The sequence below is a fragment of the Drosophila willistoni genome (genome assembly GCF_018902025.1).
Source record: "Drosophila willistoni isolate 14030-0811.24 chromosome 2R unlocalized genomic scaffold, UCI_dwil_1.1 Seg167, whole genome shotgun sequence".
Lineage (NCBI taxonomy): Eukaryota > Metazoa > Arthropoda > Insecta > Diptera > Drosophilidae > Drosophila > Drosophila willistoni.
This window is the reverse complement of record NW_025814050.1, coordinates 18,914,713-18,933,838: the sequence shown is the minus strand read 5'-3', so window position 1 is coordinate 18,933,838 and position 19,126 is coordinate 18,914,713. Positions and strand designations below refer to the sequence as shown.

The window sequence follows — 19,126 nt, the reverse complement described above, 5'->3', positions numbered from 1 at the left end:
AAGGACACAAAGTACTAGTCCTGCCTCTGTGTCTCTGCCCCACTTATTTATAACATTCTCACTTATACAGTATTTCCCATTTGGCAAAATCGAAAGTATTTTACTACTCTGCCATACCTCTGCCCCCCCACCCCGCACAATCATTCCTTTTGCCACCAGTCGTCCTGGTCGTCCTGCTGGTATTTTGTTTCAATTTCAACTTGGCAGCATCGAAAATTGTTTCGATTTTTATTGCTTAAGTGCGTTAAACCCTTGCGCCGTAACACCATACCAGGCATTCCCCAGAAAACCTTCCAGCTAACCGAAAAAAAACAAAAAAAATTGTGGGGGAGTTGTTGTTCGGTTCTGCCATCAATTTATCCTGCAGTTCTTTTTTTTTTGTGTTTTTTGTTTTTTTGGTTGTTTGTTTGCCTGGCAATCTGTTTCATTGGACATTTGTTTGCGTGTTGGTCTGGGCTGGGTTTTTTTTCGGTCCTCTCGTTTTTTCTCTTGCTGAATATTTTTTTTTGGTTTTTTGTTTTTTAGTGAGGCACATTGGTCATTAGGTCGATTGCTAGCAAATTGTGTGGCGGAGAGATGTGGCAACAAAATTTCAAATAATTGTAGTTGAAATGAAGTTTATAGAAATTGATGAACATATGCAAATCAAGTGCAATCAAATCAATTTTTGTGTTCTTCAAAAATCATATTTATTAGCACAAGTCAAATAAAATGCGAAATACAAATTAAAGGGCTTTTCATTTTTGTATTAAGCAAATTTGTACACGATTGCCAATAAACTGGATCGATTTCTGTATAATTTTTATTAACTGAGATTGAAAAGTGTTTATAATGACCATTGACCCTTTGCCTATAATGTTTATAATCCACAATTATTATTCATTTTAATTTACATTTCACACCCTTTTCAGTCTTTGTTTTTGTTAAACCGAAGCATCGCCTAAGATAAAATTGAAATCTTTTCGAAAGATATAAACCACATAGATATAAAAAATGTGAATTTATTTAGCTTTGTCTTAAATTGAGAGACTAGTTTCCCCAATTTGCTTCATTTTATCTGGTAAAGCAGACTACCTTAGTTAAGCCTCTTTACATTTAAGTAATATTTCTTTGTTTGATTGGGCACTGTTTCTAAATAGTTTAGCTGGTAGTACCATCTTCCATTTCTGAGATTTATTCCAAGAAACTGGTAAAATTTCAATATCCAAGAATGATTTTCCCTACAAACTGCACTATTTCTCTCATCCTTCCACCCACAAAAGACCGATTTTCCCCACCTAACAAAACATTTGTTTTCGAAAGCAAAAACTAAAAGACTAAATGTTTGTACTAGATATAATAGAAATAGTTTTTGTTTCTGTTTAGACGAAAAAAGTGGGTAGATGAGCTTATTGGTAAATGCTTAACGTTTGAAATAAACCTTTTCAGACTAGTTTTCACTCTGATTTACTCCCTGATGTAGCATTTCTGTTCCTCGTACATGTTATGTGGTCATTGTCGAGTGATGCCATCTATCAGTCCCATGACAGAGTAAGCTCTTGGCATGTTGGAGTCACCTTTTTGTATTGATCATTAATTATATTATGGATTTGGAATTGACTGTAGTGTCTCTGATTAGAATGCAAACTCAACACTACGATTGGTATTCAGTTTACACACTAGTTTATATGGAAATGAAGATGATAATGTGACACTAAGGTATTTTGGCTCATTTATCATATTAAATTAAAACAATACGTGTATCATAAACATATGCAATTTATTTCTATTAACCTGATTAGGTCATAACTTCTCACTTGATTGTGCCCAGGGGCTTATGAGCAGAATTATGCAGAAATTACTTAAAGTTTTGTCTCAAGTAGAGTTTAGCCAAAGAGCCTATAAAACCAGTGTGTGTATATATATTGCCAGGAGCCGGGAGCTAAAACCGTTTACCCACAACAGTTTGTTTTTTGTGCCTGTGTGTGTGTGTGTGTGTGAGTGAGAGAGTTTTGCCCTCTTTTTTTTGCATTCCTTACGTTTAAGCGCTTTAAAGATACCATTGGGAGCTGCTTCCGCTACATCTTCCATACACTTCTCCCCTCCCCCCGTCAGACACGCATAAACACATGCTCAGACGTCAATAAAAATCAGCCAGACTATGCCACCCACACACACTCAGACATACACATATGGACAGAATACTGGCCCCTGTGAGATTGAATGTGTTGGTGTCGGCTTCTTCACACATTGGCAATGTTTGCAGACGCCAGCAAAACAAGCAAAAGCCAAAAGGAGTTGGCTAAAGCTGCTTATAGGAAAATACAAAAAAAAAAAAGAAACAAGCAAAAATATTATACAAGCCAAAAAGACACACACAAACACCAACGCCAACCAACACACACACACACAAACAAATATTCGAACCCGGTGCAAAGCAATTTGCGCATTTCCTGTTATAAAAATATAAAAAAAGGGTTCCTTCACTCGTTAAAAACAAAACGAACAAACGTACGAACAAAACGAAAAGTCCTTTGGGTAGGACCAAACAAAAAATAAAAATGAGAAGAAAAAAAAATGGAAATAAAATAAAGGACATTCGATGCCATATTTCACAGTTATGACAAAGTTCGTTCAATGCAATGAAGTTTGACTTGGGGTTTGGTTGCTTTTTTTTTTGTTTTACAATAACAACCAGTTTACGGTTCGCAATTGTTCTTGTTTGTCCTAGAGTCCTGCATATGTCAGGCATAAGAGAGGAGAGTAGGACGGAGAGAGAGAGATAGAGAGTTGGTCCAGAAAATTATAAAATGCAAGCCAACTATAATTCAATTCAAAAGTTTTAAAAGTTGCATTTCAGCTAATAACCAATTTTTCGTTTAATTCCTTTTAAGTGAAATTTAAGTAGAATGTGAACTAATATAAAATCGATATGGAAAATCATATGGAAAGAGCAAATGAATAAAGAACTATTTTTTGCTTATATTATTTAAGATTCAATTTGAATAAATTTGTGCAGAGCTTTTCAGAATCAGTGAGATGATCCATTTTGATCTAATGTTCAGACTTTTAAAACTTTCTCTTTGTTGGACTTCTTAACTGAAATATTAAATCAAAAGTATTGTAAATATTTAGTACCTACATTTCTGAAAATATGACGAGACTTTTTCAGTATCTCAAAAAATATGATGTCGCTCAATCAGTTTTCACTCAGATCAGAAAACATCATAAAATTGATAATTGTTTTAAAATTTGATTTTTGAGACAACGTCTAAGTAATTCGATTGCAGTTCTTAAAGTATAGTAGTCGATTGTTGTTACGACGAAATTAAAAGGAGCCTGATTGTTCATAATTATATGCATTATTAAAATTATAAATTTAATTAAGACAAACATCAAACCAGTTAGCAGAGGTAAAAACTCCTAAGTTTATGCCCGCACATAGGGCAAAAATAATCATACATTTTAATAATTTATAAAGTTCGGGTATGAATTTTCTAACAAAATGAAATTATTCTAAAAAATTCTAAAATTTGATTTCCTACATTGAAATTTAAATTTGCTTAGTTTGAAGTTTGCTCGAAGGAAGTCATCCAATCTATTTTTGACTGAGCATTATCTCGCTGGAACATATCTATAAATTCCCTTTCACGGTCAGCCGTTAATACTGATTTCTATTATTTGCGTGTGCTCGTATTCTCTGCTCTTCAAGCACGCTGATAGCTTGAGTTATTTAAGTAGATAATCGGTTGTGAATGAAAACCCTGCAACAATCCAGTACACAAATGAATACTCTTAAATCAACTTAAAATTTTTAGAAATTAAAGAAACGCAAATCTATTACTACAACTATGATTTTGTAGAATTTTGTTTCCCCATTTTAATTTGTATAGAAAAATATTGTAATTTTGCTTACTGCATTTAAAGAGTGTAGAGAATATTCTTTGACATTTCCTTGACATATGTTCAACACATTCGCACATCTCCTAAATTGTTCGGGTTGGTGCACTTAAAAAAGCACTAAAGGAAAACTACAGATTCGAAACTCAAAACTGGCAGAATTCAACACTTGAGACTCACTTTAGAGCGAACCCATACGTTTTATTTATTGTGCATTTTATTTCACTCTTTCATTCTGTTGGTTGTTGCTTTCCTTTTTCTTTTATTGTGGCTATGCATTTAACGCTCTGTGCCCAGGCGAAGTAACCAGAAATAAAAACAAGAAAAAGGTATAGCATACTTGGCGGCTGTAGAACTATGTATATAAAATACTGTTGCTGCCACTGTCTGTTGCATTTCATTTACTTTATCATTTTTCACTTTGCGCATTTGCCGCTGATGGTGCACCATTGTGTGGTGGTGGGTTAATAGTGTGGAGTGGTTGGGTGGTTAAGTGTGGAGTGGTGCGAGGCAGACAGCTTGTGCAAATTATAAGCAAATTATTGCCAGACACTGAATGCAAGTAATCATCATGGATGGGAGACTCTGTTCTACTCAGACTCAGAGTCCTAGAGACAGAGAGAGAGAGAGAGAGAGAGAAGTGTAATGATGGAGTCTCTTTCGCATGTGGTGACCAGCAACTGGCCTCCGCAATTTCTTTTTATGTCATTTCCTTGTAATTTGTGTCATATTGTTGCCCGTTGGCCGGGCAAATTAAAAAAAAAATGAAAGGAAAGCTGCAACAGCTTCACTCTGCGGTTGCCACTGGACAAAGTTGGCATGGCACAACACATTTTAATGACAGTTTATATACCCAAAAGTAAAGTTGCCAGTCCAGCATTTAATGACCAACATCAACCCACCAGTATAATATCATCTTCAAGCAAAATTCAATCAAAACGCAAAAACTTGATATGGGTTTTTAGGGGCTTTCGACCAACTTTAAAATTTACATTTTACAATTGTCGCATCTTGACGGTGACGGTCATTTGCATTCAACAAATTGCGAAAATCTTCAAACATAGAAGGGCGTGGTGAAAATTTGGCCAAAAACTATTGCAACGTTCATTTTCTGGTCATGAAAACTTTGCTTGTTTTGCTGCCTTAAAGTGTCAGCGGGCTGCAACAACAAAAACAGCCGCGACATATGCAAAACTCGGCAACGATAAGCCGAGCAACCACATGCCAACCACCCACCCCACCACCTAACATCCATAGCCACCCGCAAATTGTCTTGCCACCCCCAAGCCTCAGCCCTCAGCCCCCAACCCCCGTACGAAAAACGAATATCACTTTCCCCGCTTTTCGCTCTACTGGTGCGATATGTGCAACATCTAGCAGGTAATAAATCTAACTGTAAACGCTGCGCTTACGACATTGCATGCAACGCTTGAAACTTGTCGTCATTGTAGCACTCAAAGACCCCACGACTCCCCGTCCTCCCACCCAAACCCCTTTTTGCTTGCTGGCCATCTACTTCTCTCTTGCAGTTTTTGTTCTCTCTCCCTCGCTCTCTCTCTCTCTTACTGTCAGAAGGATGCAACATTTTTGCTTGCGTTTGCCAAAATTGCTATAGATGAAGCCGAAGTTGCCTTTGCTCATGATGTCCTGAGTGCAATTTGTCTGAAATTTTTATAGGATGTTGCCTTGCCCCCTCACTCCTTTTAACTTTCTGTCTCTCCGCCCACTCATATTCAATTTGTTCGATTTGATTTTTTGTCGCCCCGTTTTCGTTTTCGCCTTTTTTCTCTGCTTCTGGTTAAGTGCATTTTATTTTAGCCAAAACTCGCGTATGCAGAAATTTTTCCACTTCACAGCGAGGGCCTTGTAAAATTTTATGCGTTTGTCCTTTGGCAAGACAAGGAAGAGACAAGAAAAACGAGTTGCTAAGGATTATAAAATTTTATGTATATCGATTGACAAAACTTGGACTTGGATTTGCAGTTGTTCTCGTGTTTAATCTTTAACTTCTGGCCACTCCACATTCGTATTGGCACCTCGAGCTACTAGGAGTAGCCCTCCAAAAATGGGAAAAAAAGAGGGCAAATACCTCGCAAAGCTCGTTATTATTTATGATGATTGTACATTATGATGGGCCACATTAGCAGCACATTAAACCAGACACTCTGCCAAGTCAGCAAAAGGGGCGACCAAAGGGAAGAAAAACGCAAAACAAAAAAAAAAAAGCGATAACCCTTAGACAGACAATTGCATGCTAGAAACACATATTTTCATTGGCTGAGAGAGACAAAGCTGACAGACAGAAGAACTGAGCGACGAACAGACATACAGACGACTTGGCTGGAAGAGACTGTCATATGCTTTGGACAAATATTTATGTCTCCATACCCTGTAATAAAAGAAGTATCTATGATTAAGGTGTTTCAGGTTTTTAGGTTTGAAATTTTTATCCTAATCGGCGCTAGGATTTACCCGGAAAACGGAGCTATCGATGACAGTCTGTCATCATGCTACTCTGGTATTTATATCTCCCTCTAAGGAAATGATTTTAAATATAACGAATATAGAAACAATATTACCTGAAGCACAAACAGATCTTGTAATAATCTTAATTCAAATTCTATAAATAAGCTTAGCTCCATTTTATCCTATTTTGAGAATTTTTATCATCACATACGTGCTCAAATTATCCTTCACACGTGAGAAAATTAAAAATTGAACCAAGTTTCATGCTAACAGTTGAAGGTTAAGGAAACCCTTTCAAAAGGATTGCTACTTTAGGTAGAGGGAAACCCAATGTCGTTCCTACCCCATGCTAAAGAGTGGCCCCCTTTGTGATTTCTTTTGGGAAGCTCGGAAAGAAGACGGGGGCGAGAGGGCAAAAAAAACACAATATAAATATCTATATCTAACAAGTGTCGGCAACGGCATTGGCAGGCAGTCGAGCAGACTTGTCCCCCTTAAGCCGAAGGAGCTAAAGTCGTTATGATTTGTCATAAACATAAAATAAATGGCCAAATATTTATAGTCTCTGCTGTGTCATGGATAAGGGATAAGTTGGCATGCTGTTTCGATTTCAAGGTTGGAGTGGCTTACTAAACAGATTTCTCCCCCCATCCATATTAGGGGAATTGAACTTACTGTGATGTTGTTGGAGTTGGTGTTGTTGCTGTTGTTGTTGATGTTGCTGCTGCTGCTGCTGGTGATGTTGATGTTGATCTCTGCCTCTTGTTGATGTAGCTGAGGCATGATGATCTTGCGAATTCCATAAGCTCGATGTGGCACCCATATACATATTATTCATTGTACTATCCGATGACTGATGATCCATATTTTTGGTTTTAATACGTTGTGATTTTGTATTCTGTTGATGGTTGTTGTTGTTGTTGCCATAAGGATTATTGCTATTCTGATTTGCATTGCTGCTGTAGCGTTGATCTAAACGAAAGAACAACAACAAGGTGCTTGAATTTCACTTAATTTTATGCCAAGTGTGAGAAAACTAACCTTTATTGTACTTGACAAGAACCACAGGCACAGTGTTGATGGACACAGTGGGGGCCATGGTTGTAATTGTAGTTGTTTGTGGTATATCTAAAAAGGGGAGGTCAGAGAGCAAATATGAATTACCAACTTGTACTTGCCACACAGAAGTATTCAATTGCAAGTCTCTTAAATCAATCACTGATACTTTGACCTCTTGCCTAACCCTTGTGTAACCCTGCTACTAGGCAGGAATTTATTACGTACACACAGCCATTGGAAGGGCTGACCAGGCATTGTCTTAAATTAATTAAAAGCGACAGTTAGGCAAATAGTTTCAGGGCCTAATTGCCAATGGCTGTCTAACTTATGGCCATTGTTGCTTATGTATTTAAGTTTGATGCTTATTGTTATTGCAATTGCTATATATGTACATAGGTATAAGGAATGTTATGTATCTTAAGGAATACTTACGATACAATTTGATCGCACCATCTGTGTCGCCCAATGAGTTCTTGGCCACACAACGATATGCTCCAAAGTCTTGTATGTCAACATCGTAGATGGTCAAACGCATGGTTATTTTATAGCCCGATTCAAATGTCTCTGGCACGAAGCGTTCACCTGAGAAATGAAGACATTGAGAAAGTGAGAGAGCTGAAAACCACAATGAACTTTAACCCATTTCAGTTTCCTTTAGGGGCCAAAGTAATTCAACTCCAAGCAAAAAAAAAAAACTTTTGCATTTTGCCACAACTTGACTTGGCCGTTTGGCTTCTTCATGTCATCTTTTTGGGAAACTTTGTCTTGGTCTTGGTCTAGTTTAGTGTGCTCCTGTTTCTACTCTACCACCCGCCCTGTTCCCTCTTCTCAATCTTCGTCTGAAGTCAAATGGTTCATTTTAATTTATACAAAAACAAGTCTGTTTTGGTTACCACGCCTTCTGGACTCAAACCGGACTGGATGATTTTGTTTGTTTGTCTGTTTGTTATACAGGTTTTGATTTACGTTTGATGTTGGTTAGATTTAGTAGTTTACTTAATGCCTGGATATGGGTAACTACCTTACAATAGGTTAGATAGGTGGATATATATGGGGGTAGGAAGTAGCATGGGGTTTGGGTAATTGTTATGCATGCCAGGCAGACTGAGCGACTCTGATTAGTTTAGTAAAATGCTTTTTGTAATGGATGGATTGTGTGGTAGGGAGCAAAAGATTTAGACAAAGGCAATTGTTTGATTAGAGGTAATTGGGTTTCAGTAGAAAAGTCAATTTATTTGCAAACAACAATAACGGAAAAAAAAACAAAGAAATCTCCATAGAAGTTGTCAAAAAAAGGAACCCAAGCACAACGTAATGTCAGATTGACATACAAATAATAAGGGGTTACATATATGCGATTAGTTCTTAAAAGTCAAAGGAACATTTAGGGTTAAAACATGAAAACTCAATGTCCCTACAAGGATTAAGTTGAGTGAGGTCAGATAATCCAAGTAATGAAATGCTTAATTTAATCAGTATCCGGTTGATTTGTTAATGTTCATTTGGGATGAATCTAGCTATGTTAGATTATCTCATCAGTTTATCAATTCAATTTCTCATTAATAAGCATCTTATCGATACACTGAGAAGTTAAGACTTGCCGTTTATATATTTAGGAATTTATTTCAATTCATGGAATGAAAAGCAATGAAATATCGGCAAAATTTAAAGTTATTTTTAGTCGATGTGGAGCTCATTGCATCTAACAAATTTTGAAGATCACTATCATGACCTTTACCTTTAGCTTTATCATAAGCCACTGAAAAATCGTTAAGTTCATATGGGAACATTTTACAAGAATATTATATTTTCAACTACAGCGAAACGATTTGAGAATTCTTGACTCACTTAATAGAAAACAATTTGATTTTAAGATAGTTTAATTACACATCATGGCAATCTATCTACCGGACTCCAGGTGCCTTTATCTGGGGGAAGTTGGGGATATGGCCATTTCCCGATTACATTATTATTAGTTATTATTCTCTATTAGACTATGAACGAATCTTTTTTTGCGGTAGCTAGATTTGGTTTAGACTTCAGCTGAATCAGGGTAAAACTCTAGGTTAACACTTTGCCTGGACTACTTCGTGGTATAACCCTTTCTGCACTTAACAAAATCTAACCACTCACCGAAAAAAAGGACCAAAACAACAAAAACAAAAAGAAAAAAAATTGAAAACTCCATTAAAAAATCACGTGACAGCAGAACAGTTCTGCGCAGCAACTGCTTTTGACTTGAGGTCATTTTCAATCACTTTTTCCATTTTCTACGGAAAATAACTAGAAAAAAAGGACAACTGACTCTGTTTCTGTGTGTGTGTGTGTGTATATGAGTATGTATGGTGACTTTTTTCCGTGGAACTTTGTGTCAAGGCTTGCAATGATGGTGGGTTAGAAGTAATGGCATGGACCCCGTAAAGTGCCGACTGCGGTTTTGAGTGTTCAACTCGAGTGCCCTCTCCTACCCTACCTCCTTTTCTCAGTCTCTTATGCTCTATGCACTCTTTTTTCTCTCTGTGTTTTATCATCCGGCATAGTTCATTTGTCGTAAAAGATGAGTGGTTGCTTTTGAAGTGGTTGAATGGATAGATAGATAGGTCAGTCATTTCGAATTGAAATGGGTTTTAGAGAGCAAAGTTTTGAGATTTTTCTCAAGTGATGTGGGGGAGGGCATTTAAATTAATTAAAACACTTAATATTCATAATGGTCGACTAATTAACAACTTACCTGGCACAATAATCGTATCGTTTTTCATCCAATAGTTAATGGACTTGGGATATGCCTCCGATTGGCATTCCAATGTAATATTCTGGGTAATGGCAGCGCCAACTAATTGATTTTGGATCCAAATCATGGGTGGAACTGTAAAAACGACGACAAAAAGTGTACATAAAATGCGGAAAATGTGTCAAGAGTGTTTCAGGAAAAAATATATAAAGAAAAATTTAAAAAATTCCATTTGTCAGGAAATACTTTTTGTCCGTTATGTGGTTTGCACATTTATTGTTCCAGAACTAATTGCATTTTAATTACTAATTGTGAACCGCAAAACAAAAAAACAAAAAAAAACCTAAATTTAGTTGCAATTTTCTTGTGACCTTATAAAATATCTAACTTAAACTTGGCCATCAAGTTTTCTAGCAAATTGTTTGGTAACTTAAATTTTTATTTAATTAGCAAGTGCTCTAAAAATGTTAACTAGCTGATAGAAGCAAAGCAGCAAAGGTGTCCTGTGACAGTGGGCAACATGGAATGAGGAAAAGGGGGCATAAACACTTAATTATTTACTTTATGCATGGCATACTCTTCCTCTTTCTGTGCCTCTCCCCAAACTTGCCCTGCGAACTCTTCTTGCTCTGTAACTGAAATGAAAATGCATAGCATATTTTCTATGGTAAAGATTTTTTGGAGTGGCGCTTTGTACTATGTGTCGCACAGTTTGAAGTCTGGAGTCTGAGTCTGGGTATGTGTCTGTGTCTGTGTCTGGTCTGGCAACTCATTGCCCGTCCTTTATATAGACACATACACACACATATACACATTCAATGCTCAAGACAGGAAACCATGCGGTGCTCTAGCGTAAAACTATAAATATTTAAATATGGTAAAATTGATATGCCCCCTTTCACTTTATCATCTTTCTTCTATATCTGACTGTCTCTTTTATACTTATTTCTCTCTTTCTGTACTCTATCTCTTTCTTTTTATTTCCATTCTTGTTATACTTACAATGCACAATGAGCATCACACGCTTGCTAACTGTTGGCGGTATGCCATTTGAGGCAATGCAGAGATATGCCCCCATATTCAAACGATTCACTTTGGCAATGGTCAGAAAGGATCCATTGTAGGCGATTGCTAAAACAGGAAGAAATATAAATAAAAGATGATAAATCTTCTTAATACAAATTAAATGCCAAAAACGAGAGCAAGCAAATGGTATAAACATATATATATCTATTATATAGCCTTACATTTAAATGTATCCTTTTAGGCAAATTATTTTTTCCTGTCACAAGGGGGTCTGTCAAAACTTTTTAAAGCTTTTTGCAACTTAATAATTATTATAAATTCCTATAGTTTCTCAATAATTGTGTGACAATTCTATACAATTTAGTCTTAGCTTTACTTTTGTTTGAGTTTTAGGCTAATGCTTTAAAAGAAAAGCATCACGGAGTCTTTATCGATTCATACCTCTTTGTATAGTTTAAAGCAAAATTTATTTACCCTATTGATTTATATTTTAGTTTAAGTTCTTTTTTTAGTCTGGTCTATTTTTAAAACACTTTTATTTGAATAAAGAAAATTTGAACCCTTTTGATTTCATTGTGACCTTGATCCGAATTGCTAAGAAAAACTTTCTTTCAGTGTATCAAGTCTTGTATTTATCTTCTAGATAAAGTCTTGCAATAATTGTCGCATGTAAAACGCTGAAATGTAGGCAATGATATTTTTGCTCGCCATGTCACGGTGCAAGGGCATGCTGTAACTTATGCTCTTGTGTAAATTTAGTTGGTTAACTTAGCTTAGTTGGAATTGAGATATTTTTTGATATCATAAACAAAAATAAATAATGCTTAAGACCTATGTCTTAAGCTCCTATAGAGCTACTATAGGAATGTCAGATTGTTTATATTTTGAGACAATTTTGATTTAAAAACTATTGCGTTATTCTTTATAATATTTTCCTTTGATTTATGTGGCACGTTGCAAAGAACTTAATGTGCTAGATTCTCAAAAGACAAACATTTTTGTCGTTTAATATTTGTGGAGTTTTAGTTTGTAAATTCCAAAATTACTCTCACTTCCATTATTCAAATATTCACATGCATAGCTTCTGGCAAGACTGCTGCACCTAATCACCTAGCTCATTGCATATGCAGACCAGAAAGAATTTCAATTGGAAATGCTAAAGCAACTTCATCATCATCATCATCTTCAACATTATCATCATGGAGCTTGTGAAGTCTTGTTGGCAAATTTAAACTCCTCACTACCTCAAGCTTTGGCATTTTGCTCTTAGCATCATCCCATGAGAGTTACTTGGCTTCCTTTGCCTTTTTGCCAAAACTATTTTCGGAGTTTATATTCATCTCGTTTGCATGTCACAATTTGATGCCACTCAGCGAATTTTATCGATCCAATGTAGAGTTAAATATTTAAAATTAAAATTTGAATGTCATGAAATGGATTTAAAACACAAGTCGATTAAAATTGCCATCATGATTGTAGTTTGAAATTCAAGCTATTAGGAGTTTTATATTTAAAAACAAATCATACACTTTAGTGAAGAACTAAGGACAAATTATAGTGAAGAGGACCGATTATTATTATTATAACTCTGGCACCCTTCTGCAGGTTAATTACACAATGGGGAAAAAGTAACTTTAAAATGTTGTAATGAAATTTAATGCAGAGAAAACACGCAGCGCGAAGAGGCCACAAATAATTTGCATGCATAGAGTGTGGAATGTATATTCCCCAGCCCAGAGAGACCTTCGACCCCGCATCCCTCCTTCACCCACAACTTACTCTCTGCTCCATTTGGTAGTGGTATCAATTCGCCTCCCTCGCGTCGCCAGGTTATCGTTGGAGTTGGTGAACCGGTTGCAGCACATTTTAGAGTTACATTTGAACCCTCACGTATGACCATATCGGTGCTGGTTGGATAGTCCAGTATATCAGGGGGCACTGCAACAACAAATGCACACAAAGGCACACACAAGTTTTTTTTTTGTGGCAAGTGGTACAAGCGACATATTATTCATACGCCGCGTGGTCCAACGAGAGAATTGTCAGCGTGTGAATTGTTGGCCAGGTGTCAGAACAAGTTGGCAGCAGGTTACAATTGTTGTTGGTGTTGTTGTTGTTATAGTTGTGGATGTTGTTATTATTGTTGATAATGTTAGTTGGCATGTAAGAAAGAAAGAGATCGATGTAGCCAATGTAGTAAACGTAATTATTGTAGTGGCAATACTTTCATTAAACTATTTAAATATTTGTTCCTCAATGTGTTGTTGCATGATATTGAAATTTTAATTTCATTTCCCTCGAAATACAATTTTAAATATTTATGAATCATAGCAATTTTAAATTACAATTATGAAGCTTGGAATCAGTACCAATTATTTGTCATCTATCCTAGTTATTTAGTTAAGGATATTTCTCCCCCTCTTATTCCATTTTGGTACTTAATAGCTAAGACTAAGTGGATGTCGTTGAAAATATTATAAATGCGGTCAAATTTCCAAAAGCAACAAATAGCTTAGACATTTTGTATAGAATTAAACCAAAAATGTTGTATCAAGTGTTGCCATACATTTCCCCATGATGAATACAAATCTTGTTATGTTGTTTCAACCTCTTTTAGCTACTCCTGCTGTGACATATTCCCATTCATCCATTCAGAATATGTACTAAAAAGTTTACTTTTCACTCACTTCTACAACAAGGACATGTCAGTTTGGTGACCATTTTTCCGACTTTTATCATGCAAGAGATTTTTTATTTTTGGACATCTGTTGGATGTCTGCCATCTCTCACTCACTCTCTTTTTGGGTGCTGGATTGCAATTAATTATAATTTTACGCTTGACAAGTTTTCACCTGGCCAAAAAACAAGAAAAAAATAAAAGGACACCAGTAGGTTGAATGGAATAATTGGTGGAAGTGGAACATGATTTAATTACTAGAATGTCATAAAGCTCACAGCGTGATTTACAACACATATTTGAGTGTTTCGATTCAATATCGATGTAAGGCAATTTTTTACAAAAAATGTATCTGAAAAAAGCTTGCTCGCACCTGTAGAAAGAGTCCTTTGATTGCCAAAGGACTTTGCTAGGCAATTTTTTTCTTTTCTTATTGTTTATTCGCCACATGTTTTTACAAAAGCCAAAAGGCAAACGGGGGGGCCATAGGTTATAACGCACAATGTGAAACTTGAAAGTCTTCATGTCAACAATGATGTGCATGTTTTACAAAATGTACTTTCTTTGTAACCAAGCCTCCGGCTCTTCCCCTTCCCCGCTTTCACACTTAACAGCCACATTACGTATACGTATTGAGAGTGGTACAAATTGAAAGTAGGCGCTGTTGCTGGTCCTCCCCTCCTTACTCTTCCCATTCGATTTCTTTTTTAATGCCTCAACTCACGTCACACATGTTTCAATCAGCCAAAAAGCAAAGGCAATGAAATGGGCTGATCCGGGCGCGTGTGTGTGGGTGTGTCATTGAGAACAGCTGAAAACAGCAGTTGATAAGTTATTAAATGAAGTGAAATGATGTGTGATTAAATTTTTTTTTTGTGATACAGCAACGGCGAAAAGAAAAACACAAAAAACTGAATTATCAGTATCAACAGTTGAAAACGAAAGACATACGTAGGCGAATTTGGAAAATACTTGTTAAATTTTTAAATACAATCAATTTAACATTGATATGTGTAACCTTTAACCTGCGGGGTAGGATCAATAAGGCATACTGGCCCCCGGCAAACTATCTAAAATTCCACACAGTCATTTTGACACTTTTTTCTAGACCATTTCAATCCATCTCCTTTTTTGATCTGTCTGTCTTCTCTCTCTCTCTCTTCTCTCTTTCTCTGTGTGCCTCCCTCGCAATTTTCGCCCCATTGCCGTCCACTCACAATCAAGCAGAAGGCAATTGCTTCAACTGACATGCATCAAAAACTAGAAAACAAAACCAATGAAATTGTCAGAAAAGAGCAAGGATATCAAGCGCATCGAAATTTCTGTACTCTAGCATCTTCCCATTTCGATCGAACCAATCCTGGATTGCCTGATTGAAAAGGATTATCCAAAAGCCTCAAGAAAATATTTTATTATTATTTCAAAGTATGAAAACAAAATTACAATATAAACTTAAACCATACAAGTTTGTCTGGCATTTCAAATGAAATAAAAAGGACATAACATATTCCCCATTGAGATTAATTCCAAGTCAATATACCCATTTGCAAGAGTATTCGAAACTAGAATATATATCTGCCTCCCATAACAAATTGTGGACACATTTTCGCCTGGCATTTTGGGTTTGAAAAATGCCTTTTGCTATTTTTTCGCTGATGCAGTTCAATAGTTCTTTTTTTTTTTTTTGGGGTGATGATTGTTTTTTCGTTATGTGTGGTAGCCAGGCAACCATTGGGAATAATTTATATGAAACACTGTATTTTTCTATTGACGTTTTTGCTTACGGTTTAATGGCCAGAGATCCAAACCTAAAGCCGTGGGCTTGATGCCAACTAAAATCTAGTATAAACTTTTAGTTATGAATTTTATTTGATTTTTAGATGACCATAGTTTTGGTTATTTTTCCTTTTCTTGTTGCCATTCGATTCGTCATTTTGTTGCTTTATTTTGTTTTTTTGTGGGTTGTCATAATTCTTAATTCTGGGTTGGTAGCTTTTATAAAAACTATCGAACTACAAAAAAGGATGCGTTTTTTTTTGTGCTTTTAATATTTTTCGTTGTTTTCATACAAAGCAATAAAATATTTGTGCATAGGTATTATGAGAGGAATATTATATGGGGGTAAATGGAAATAGTTTCAGTTAAATTAAAAATCAAATATTTAATGTTTAAATCAAATCAAACAATTAAGTAAAACTTAAACATTTATTGGGTAAATATTGCAATGTAGCCTAAATGAATGCTTACTAGTCAAATTATAAATTCATAACAATTAGCACTCATTTTTTTTTTTAGATTTGAACAGTTTTAAAGTTATTTACAAGCGAATGGGAAGACTTTTGGAACTTTCAATAGTTTTGTTTAGTAAGTATTGCAGTATAATCATAATGATTATAATTATAAGGCGTTCTTTAAGTACTTCCAGGTACTGATATAATGACTTTTGAGTCTAGTGTAGACATTGACATTCTCTTACTTACTTTTATAACATTATTTTGATTTTCAGTTCTTAATGGGATAAAAAAATGCTTCTTTAAATAGCAATTCAATATTTTGTTCGAAACAGTCTTCTTTTTTGTGCGTATTTAATGATACAGAGACAATAATCATACTATTGCAATATGTAAATATTTCAAATTTGATTAAAGAACTTAACTACCTACCCCACCTAGCTAACTCTGTCAGATCAATGTTGTGTCTTTTGTCGCTTTTGCTTGTCTTATCATCGATTTAATTCCTTTTGTCAGAAAGCAAACGCTAGAGATTGCGATTGATGGGGGAGCCCTCCACACGGGGCAAACTGATTACAACTGCAACTTAACCTCAACTCAATTTCCCTGTACCTTTATCAATGTCTCCTCTTTTCACTTTCTCTTTTACACCCTCACACAGTTCTTGACTGGTTTAGCGCGCTTTCCACGAGCTCTCCTATACTTATTTGCTTATTTTGTGGCAACAACAATAGTTGTTGTTGGCCTGGCTAAGAGAGAAAGGAAGAGAGAGGTTGGTTGGTTGGCGGTTGGCGAACTGACTACGAAGGGCTACGTCGAGTAACTAAGTATACACCACAAAATCGCGCACTTTGTCAGCGCCAGGAAAAGCCTTGCTGATTTAAAGCGGCTTGCCACTTTGCTTATGGAGCTTAGTTCATTTGAGTGAAAGGCATGAGAGAAATGCCTTTCTGTCCCGCTGCCCCTTCAACTCGCTCTCCCCTTGCTGTCACTGAGCGAAATGAAATGTGAATGCAAATCAGTGAAATCAACAGGCAAATTAACGAATTTTGCTGAGTGTAGCGGGTCGGACGAGACGGGTCTTTAATGAATTTCGACATCAATGAAAACACAATCAACCAAAGTGGTTACTTACGACCGAGAGACAGGAAGCAGAAACCCGAAACCTCAAAACCGTAACCAATGCTGTGACGTGGGTGATCAGGAGCATGGGGAGCAGGAGCATGGAATAGCACTAGCACACTATGATGAGGAGAAGAGGGTAGCGGAATATTCATTTAAAATTTTGCCTGAGGTCTACGCTGTCTGAATAATTAACGCCAGGACATGGTATAACGTGGACAGGGAGCAAACAATCGAGAACGAAATGTAGCACGTAGCAGATAAATTGTTTCATTACCTTCAGACACACACATACACACACCCACACATACAGACGGCCAGACACACACTAGGTAATGTGTATAAAATTGAATAGAATGGTAGATTTTTAAACTCAAGTCTTAGTATTGTATAATACGAATCAAATGATGAGTACACTTTGTGATTGAAGTTGAGTTCTATAGAAAATTAGCAAAGTTATCTTGACTAACTTAAACACATGCGATTAACGGCAAATCGAGGCCACTAACTCTCAACTCTTTGCCACGCAATTAGGTTGAATAGAGCTTAAAACTATTTCTAAACAGAAACACACCGCCCACAATTCCCAATTAGATTCCAATAGAGGGTAGTTAGAAGTTGGCCACAACTTTACCATAGAACTGGTTCACGCAACTCCATAACCCACTTTAAGCAATCGCCACTTGACTGAGCAATTAGTGCAATTTGAAAAACTATCAACAGCATGAACTGAAATGCGATTGCGAGCATCTACACAACTTCCAACTCCTTGTTATATTCCATCTACTCCAATTTCAATTCAAACTCCATCGTGGCTATTGTTGAGTGTAGGGCGAATGCATTTGCCGCGCCACCTCAGCACTCAAGACAAATTACAATTAATTTCGAAGCAAAAGTTACGTGCAACTCAGACATCAATTGGACGATTTGCGTTGGGAAATATTTTTCCTTCTTCCTCCTACATTGTGTGTATTTACTTCATAGAGATAGACTCACCCACAACATCGAGGTAACCAACTTGACTTTTCATCGGATCCGTGTTGATTTGGCACATATACCTGAGAAATGAAATTGATGAGATTTACTCTTTTGTTTTTATGCAGCTAACGTTTAATGCTATAAAATATAAAAGTGTTTCGAATAAAAATTTATGTCTTTAAAACGTGCCAAGCTATAAACATTCTAGAAGTCAAGGTGGATATAAAGAGACATTCAGAGTTCATATGTCTAGCTAATAAATAATATGACATCTTTTTTTATATACCAGAATAAGAAATTTTTTAACATAATGCAATTGTGTGGCCTTAAAATTCAACTGTTTTTTTTTTTATATTTTTTGGAATTGCAAAAAGCAAACTCTTTGAGTTTCAGTTAGAATTGTCTCTTATAAGATTTTACAATTCTGCACACAAAAGCTGCCAACTGTTTTGTTTAAAGTGAGTCTCACTTTTAATTGTCGAAATCGTTGACAAAACATTACTTTCCATATTAAACTTAACTAGCGAAATCCAGGCTTAGAATTTTTTTGCCGCCAGTTAAATTTGATTTCCAATACATTAAGAGAATTTTAAACTAATTGGACAAACATGGCTAAGATAAAGTAAAAGGTCTATATTTCGTACTAGTCTACGATCAGTATTAGACAGCTTCATAAAATTTTTCTAGATACCAAAGTCAAACTCAAATATTGACTATGAAAGAAATTAAGATTTATAATTCACTTTCCAATTAATAATTTACCTACATATGATAAGTAGCTAAAGCTGAAAGTAACCTATTTAAATGTCTCTTTATAGCTTTCCATTATGCTTCTTTTTACAGTGCATTTAGTAAGATTATCTATCAAAATATTGACATGCAAAACTAATCTTATTGTTCGAATTATTATATAGTTTTTTATTTTTATATGTGTATGTGTGTGTGTGCATGCTATAT

The 19,126-nt window shown here is 35.9% G+C and overlaps 1 protein-coding gene and 1 long non-coding RNA gene across 2 annotated transcripts in view; one reads left to right on the top strand and one right to left on the bottom strand.

The window, feature by feature from the left end:
• LOC124460328 overlaps positions 1–19,126 on the top strand; it is a 59,533-nt gene that overhangs the window by 26,298 nt on the left and 14,109 nt on the right. The window lies entirely within an intron of this gene.
• Positions 1–19,126, bottom strand: part of LOC6641803 (cell adhesion molecule 2) — a 33,687-nt gene that overhangs the window by 1,140 nt on the left and 13,421 nt on the right. The window contains exons 5-11 of the mRNA XM_023176015.2: positions 18,188–18,249; positions 12,941–13,099; positions 11,138–11,266; positions 10,136–10,270; positions 7,837–7,986; positions 7,387–7,473; positions 7,021–7,317 (exon numbers count right to left, since the gene is read on the bottom strand). Coding sequence (XP_023031783.1) covers positions 7,021–7,317; positions 7,387–7,473; positions 7,837–7,986; positions 10,136–10,270; positions 11,138–11,266; positions 12,941–13,099; positions 18,188–18,249 — 1,019 coding nt within the window. The remainder of the gene's footprint in view (positions 1–7,020; positions 7,318–7,386; positions 7,474–7,836; positions 7,987–10,135; positions 10,271–11,137; positions 11,267–12,940; positions 13,100–18,187; positions 18,250–19,126) is intronic.